General features: G+C 34.7%; 1 protein-coding gene across 1 annotated transcript; it reads left to right on the top strand.

The window, feature by feature from the left end:
• Window positions 1-344: 344 nt before the first annotated feature.
• HELRODRAFT_186015 (hypothetical protein) lies at window positions 345-4408 on the top strand. Its single transcript, XM_009028666.1, is given in 12 exon segments — window positions 345-601; window positions 893-1028; window positions 1275-1478; window positions 1576-1691; window positions 1972-2056; window positions 2262-2406; window positions 2734-2850; window positions 3069-3197; window positions 3461-3641; window positions 3654-3818; window positions 3835-3885; window positions 3908-4408. The coding sequence occupies 8 exon segments, from the start codon at window positions 897-899 to the stop codon at window positions 3538-3540; spliced, it is 1008 nt and encodes a 335-aa protein (XP_009026914.1). The 5' UTR covers window positions 345-601; window positions 893-896; the 3' UTR covers window positions 3541-3641; window positions 3654-3818; window positions 3835-3885; window positions 3908-4408.
• The last annotated feature ends 3246 nt before the right edge of the window (window positions 4409-7654 follow it).

A 7654-nucleotide genomic window follows, 5' to 3' on the forward strand; every position in this document is an offset into this window, starting at 1 on the left:
TCATATATTTCATTAGCTCAGCTAATAAACACGTAAGAAAACTTATCAAATTAACTTTTTTAGCATTTTCTTTTATAATATGACAAATTCTGATTAATTAAATGTCAAATTTCTTCCCTTTCATACAAAAAGATGACTTAGAGAAAAGACTTTTTTTTGAGTCAGTCTTTCTCGCATAATCATACAAATTAAAACGTCAAACTTGGATTTAAAATCAAAATTTAATTTCTAACATTTATCAAGTTAATTATTTAATAATGTATCAACAATTTAATTTGTGAATAAATAATCATTAAATAAAATATTTTTAGCACATCTTCTCTACTGTTTGTTTGCTAGAACACATGATAATGGATCATATGATGCATTGTACATCTTCAGTGTGATTGTCATTTGATTTGAGCCTAATTAGTGATTAGTGCTGGGGTACCTCTGACCCTGCCATATATTTAAATATATATATATATATATATAAAGAGTATATATTCATCTGTATTTGTAAAGGTATAAATTAGAGTCGTTGTTGGTCATCGTTATTTAAAAACTGGACATTTCTTACTGATTGATCTCTGCACTTTGCATTGAAGTGCCTGTTTGTTTTGTTTAATTTCTAAAAAAGATTGTTTTTTGTATAATTTTTTTGTAAATAAATTCATTTATTATTATGTTTATTAAATTTGTTTATAAAGTTTAATTTAGCAATTTATTTATATTTAATTATATTCAAATTAATAAACTAAATTTTATTCTTCAATTCAAAGAGTTCAAAATTTCAATGTCAATTATTATTATTCGATTCAACTCAATCTAATAATTTTTCTTAAAATTTACTCACTGTTTTTGGGTTTTTATTGTCAAATTTTAAATTTTTACATTTTCCAATTAAATCAAGAAAAATGGCAAAAATGTGGCAAAGAGTAGTAATGTTTTTTCTCTTCATCTCGTCAACGGTGTCCTCCATGTACCCCGAACCTCTCAGCCAGTCCATGATCGACTACATCAACAGTTATCCCGGTGCTACTTGGAAGGTTGTTGTTGTTTCTGTTGTAGTCCTCTATAGAGTTTTGCACAGTTGATACCAAAAATACTACAAACACTATCAAACTGTGAGAACGATTATAACAAATAAGTCAAACAGATTTGATTTTGAAATAATAATGATGAAGTTTGAAAGGTGTAAATTTCTAGCTGCAGGGACATCATTTTATTCAACAATCGCAACAAAATTTTGCCTAATCCCACATAATTTCTCTAATCCTTTTTTTTCAAATTAGGCAGGAGAGAACTTTAAAGATCTCCCACTCTCCCATGTGAAGCAGTTATGCGGGGCCTTGAAGGGAGGGGAAAAACCTAAGAAAAGATTTCATGTAGTGGACGATGACGAAGTAATCCCTGACGAATTCGACCCGAGAGAACAGTGGCCCAACTGTCCCACTCTCAAGGAAGTTAGGGATCAGGGATCCTGCGGCTCTTGCTGGGTCTGTTGTTGGTTCTTCTTCTTATTATTATTAATATTGTTACTAATTATTATTATTACTAATTATTATTATTACTAATTATTATTATTATTTGTAGGCTTTTGGTGCAGTAGCAGCGATGTCGGACAGGATTTGCATCGCTTCCGGGGGAAAAGTGAATGCCCACATTTCGGCCGAGGATCTCTTGACTTGCTGCTCCACCTGTGGAATGGGGTAAGATGGGGTTGGTGGTGAGGATGATGGTTATGTTTATGGTGGTGAAGGTTATGGTTATAGTTATGGTGGTGATGATGGTGTTGTAAATGTTGTCGTAGTTTTTGGCTTTGTTAGTGTGGAGGATGCAGTTGCAATTACATATCGCTCTCACCATGTCACACTCACACAAACAGCCACATACTTACATACAAACACACACACACTCACACAGACAGACGTATACATACAAACACACACATACACACTACCATCGTCACCATCATCGTCTCCATCACAGTTGTAATGGTGGTTATCCACCGGCTGCCTGGGGGTATTACAAGAAAATTGGTTTGGTCACAGGCGGCCAGTACGGTTCAGAGCAGGTGTGTATGTTTTTTTTCTATGTTTGTATGTATTTATGTATGTATGTTCATTTGTTTGGGTGTGTGTATGTGCGCATCTGTTTCTTTGTGTGTGTATGTGTGTGTATGTATGTGTATGTAATGTTTGTTAGCAAATGCTTGTGGCAAAATTGTAAGCAAACAGTAACACAAACAAACACAAACAAACAAACGAACGAACAAACAGGGTTGTAGGCCATACAGCATCGCCCCGTGCGAACATCACGTGAACGGCACCAGGCCCCCATGCAAGGGGGAGGGAAAGACCCCAGAATGTTCGAAGAAATGTAGGGAGGGTTACAAACTGTCTTACAAAGAAGATAAGCATTATGGTTGGTTGTCGGTTGGTTAATTGGTTGGCTGGTTGGTTGGTTGGTTGGCTGGCTGGCTAGTTCATCATCACACAATCTTATAGTTAAAACGCACGACTATGAATGCAACATCGTATTTTAATAAAATTGATGTTTAAAAGGTATCTAAATTCCCGTGATAACTGTCCTTTCTATAAAATTTCGGCAATTCGAACGATATATGATATCTTCGCTATATTGGCAAATATCAAATCCCATAACAGCATCGCCATTGTTACATGTTGTTACTAATTGTTGCCATCATCATCGTCATCATCATCATCATCGCCATCATCATCGTCATCAAAGGTGTGTCAGTTTACTCGGTAGATAGCTCTGAGACTCAAATCAAGATGGAGTTGATGAAACATGGTCCAATTGAAGCTGCCTTAACTGTGTACGCTGATTTCGTGCAGTACAAATCAGGTATTTCTGTGTATATGTATGTGTACATGTGTGTGTATTTGTGTGTGTGTGTGTGTGTGTATTTGTGTGTGTGTGTGTGTGTGGTGTGTGTGTGATTAGGTGTGTATGTACGTGTGTAAAGTATTATTGTTTGGTTAATTTATAACGAGCTTTTCATTAGTTTTTAAAAATTGACAAATGAAAATGTGCGCTTGTATAACTTTTCTATCTGTCGCCAGGTGTGTACCATCACGTGACTGGGGAAGAGTTAGGAGGGCATGCAGTGAAGCTGATTGGTTGGGGTGTTGAGAATAACGTTCCCTATTGGTTGGTGGCCAATTCGTGGAACAACGATTGGGGCGATGGAGGTGAGTTGGGGATTTTTTGCTGTTGTAGTCATCTTTATTTATATTGCTACCACATCATCTCTGACTAGGAACATCCGACACCAAATTTAACATTTCTTTTAAATAAACCAGTGCTCTTCCATCCAGACAGATTCTTACCATAAGAATTATTTATAATTATTATTATTATATTATTATTATTATAGGTTTTATTATTTTAACTTTATAATTACAATGTACGTTTTAAAATGAAAATTTTATTATTATTATTATCCATCATCCAGGTTTCTTCAAAATCCTGAGAGGGAAAAACGAGTGCGGATTTGAATCTGAACTGGTTGCTGGCGAGCCAAAGATCAAATAAACAACTATAAATTATTATTTTCATTATGATTATTATGACTATTATCATAATAATAATTATAACTATAATTATTATTTCGTTCTGACAACGCACAGTCTATATTATTATTATTATTATTATTATTATTATTATTATTATTTATTCTTATACGTTTATTTTTATACGTAATATAAAATTAAATAATATTTCATATAATATATTACATATAATTTATTACACGTAATGAGTACATTTTAATAGATTGCCATTTAGAGGTAGCATTTAATGTTTATGCCATTGCTATTAATATCATATATATATATATATATATATATATATTTTAATATTCTATAAATTCTACCGAATGTTATTAATATTAACGCTAAACATTCGGTAGAACTTATAGAATATTGTAAAAATTATGGTCTATTACCAACATATATATATATATATATCTAGTGACGTCATAAAATACGTCATCATCATATATATGTATAATATATATATTATATCTTGTTTATTTTTTCGAAAAATTAGACAATAAGCTATTTAACGAGGAGCATGCTGTGGTCGGTTTCCACTCCAATAGTTTTCATTTCTGACTTGTCTTAATCCAAATATAAATGTATATTTTTTTAATATTTTTGAGTGTGTGTGTGTGTGTAATACGCTGTTTAATACAATATATAAATCAATCTTCGTTTTGCGTCCAGAGACCCGGTTTCCCGAGGTAGGACGTATTAATCAATAAAATATATTTAAATTTCTACAATTCAGTGACGCTCTAGCCAGCCAAACGAATTAGAGAGATAAGATATGTGTATTTTTTATTTTTTCGTTCGAATTTATTCCAGTTTCTATATTTAAAAAAACTGCCGATTGTTTGTTAGTTTCTTGTTAGATTTTTGTATGATACCATCGGCAATTCGTCACTTATTATTATTTATTATTAATATTATTATTATTTTCATTATTATTTCTGACTTGATGACGTCATTATGCTACTAAACAGACTAACGAGACTATCACTCAGTACCGTAACGGATGATGACGACGATGATGATGATGATGACGTGTATGTCGCTGATGATGATGTCATTGATGGTTTTATAAACCATTCCGGAAGTGATGACGTGGCAAAAGACGATGACGATGGCTGACGAAATGATGACGATGAGTCTGGTAATGGCGCCAGCGTCAGACTATTGGAATAGTCCAACCAGGCCGACGGTGATGACGTATGTAGTGACGTCACTACATCGCAGCCGAAACATTGGAAATTTTCAACCCTGAACTCCCGCCACACTGGAGAGGGCTGCTGGAGGTAGACCCTCAACATGTTGACATGGCGAATGACGGGATGGACGAATTTTTTTTTCAGGGAATAACAACTCTCGCCCCCGTGCTCTAAATGGGCTGACGTCATCAAATTAGTCCACGGTAGACAGGGGGTCCACCTGCATTCGTTGCCATCTTCACCGCACGTCGCGGCTATTTTCGGTTTTAAGATGGCGATCCTGTAGGTGTAGTAGTTTTTTAGTTGGATGTCCTGTATGTGAACTTCTGACGGGCTAGTGAAGTAGATATCCATGTAGGAGCAGCCGGATTTGAAGGGCCGATCCGATCCGGAATTTGCTTGGGGGTCGTTGTGAAAGTTTACGTGGACTGTCGGACGCATGCTAATGTTCAGTTTCTTCAGGGACATTATGTACGTGTGTGTATGTTTGTTCGTCTCTTCCAGAACCGCTAACTCTTAAGTTGTACCTATCAATAACCTTAATTTTCGTTGGAAGATGAGCGTAGATTGCGGTCCTTTTAATTAGGATAGAATATCTCGAGCAGAAGCCAAGCTGTCGCATTTTAAAATGGACGGTACAAAGCCGACATTTTTTTTACGCCAAATCTATTTTTACTTGAAAACTAATTGTATATTTATTCACAAACTAACAAATCTGAGCACAACTTAATGAATCAATTGAACAAATGAATCAATTGAACAAATTAATTATTTGAACAATAAATTAATTAAACAATAAACCAATTAATTAAACAATTAATTAACCAATTAATTAACCAATTAAATACAGAAATTTTTATCGCAGCGGAGTTTTATTCCAACGACACATGTGGCGTTTTTAAAGTTCGTTACTGTGGAAACCGCCATGCCAGGCAACCTAATCAGCTGTTTGCTCGGGAGCGTTTTGTTTTATCTTGTAAAAAATAATTTTGTCTGTCCAGCTTATACTCACACACACACACACACACGCACACACACACACACACACACACACACACACACACACATGTACGACACATTCATGCACACAAAACTAACACAAAGAACCGAATTTCTTATGCAAGCATTATTATTTTAACAAAAAATTATGTACAGAAAATAAATTATACAAAAATGTGAATAAATCAATCAAACAATCAATCAATCAATCAACCGATCGATCAATCAATCAATCCATTGCTTCAACAGCACCACCATCGTCATCATCAGCTCCTTTAGCAACATCGTTATCATCTTCATCATCTACATCTTCGTTATTATCACCACCATCATCATTTTTATCGTCATCATCATCTTTATCATCCTCATCCATTTCCTCATCGTCGTCGTCATCATCATCATCTTCTTTGCTCTCCTCGTCGTCGTCATCATTTTCAACCTCCATAGACTCATCCTGATTGGATGACGATGACGACGACCCTGCTGACGTCATCACCACGAATGACGAACTGAAAATAAATAATTTTTTTTTCTCTATGTTTACGTCATGATCCGATAACTATCATCATCAGAAACAACTGCGATTGAATTCAGACTGAACAATAACACACACACACACACACGCACACACACATACCCACCCACACACACAGATACAAACACATACACAGATACAAACAAACACACACATATACACACACACAAACAAACAGACCTCTGATCAGGTAGTTGTTTCTTCATGAATGACTGGATGAAGGTTAAGGCCCAACTGCTCAGTGGAGGCAGCATATGACTGGCTGTGTTCGTCAGCTGAGGTGTTCATCATGATGATGATGATGAAGAAGAAAATTATTATTATTATTATTTATTATTATTATTATTATTAATTATTGTTATTATTAAGGCGTAAACAACGAAAGAACTAGAAACAACAACAAAAACAACAACAACAGCAGCAACAACAACAACCTTATCATAAAACTCTTTGGAAACTTTCCTCCTATCATCATGATCGTCATCATCGACATCATCATTATCATCACCATCGCGTTTTGTGGTTTTTGTCGGTAGTTTGTTGTTAGTCAACAGACTCGTCAGCGGGACGAACGTATCTAGTTTCTTTGGTAACAACATCGCATTTCCGACAACCTGTTCAAAGAAGAATAGATGAACGGATGAAAAAAAGAAAAAAATGAATGAATGAATGAATGAATGGATGGATGAAAGAATAAATGAATGAAGGAATGAATAGATGAATGGATGAATGAATGAAAGAATGGGTATGAACGAAATATGACGGTATATAAAATACCTCGAGTTCATCTTTTCGCTTCAGCATGAACAGCTCCTGTCGATGAATTGTTGGAACGTATATGACTATGTCTTGCTTCTAATATTGCAAAGATCTTAAACTACCAACACACACACACACAGACATACACACAGCCACACACACAGTCACCGACAAACAAATACAAAAATAGATCGATACACTAGACAAAACTAAACAAACCTGCAGCTGATTAATAAAAATGAGTTTGTTATGTGAGATGCAGGCCGCCATGATGTGGGAGGAGCCGAGGCATTCGAAGGTTCTAATTGGTCGGCTGGACGACGGGTCATATATATTAACTGCCAATCATTTTATAATCAAAATTATACTGCCAATCATATTATAATCAAAACTGCCAATCATATTATAATCAAAATTATAATAGGTAGGTGTTCATTCATTCATAAATTCATTCACTCATTATTTCATTCATCCAAACATTCACTCATGATTTCATTCATCCATACATTCATTATTTCTTTCATTCATTCTTTCTTTCATTCATCCATTCATTCACTCGTTCATTGAATTTTTTTCATTTTTAGTTGTAAGTTAGTTAGAACATG

This window comes from Helobdella robusta (assembly GCF_000326865.2).
Source record: "Helobdella robusta unplaced genomic scaffold HELROscaffold_57, whole genome shotgun sequence".
Taxonomy (NCBI): Eukaryota; Metazoa; Annelida; class Clitellata; order Rhynchobdellida; family Glossiphoniidae; genus Helobdella; species Helobdella robusta.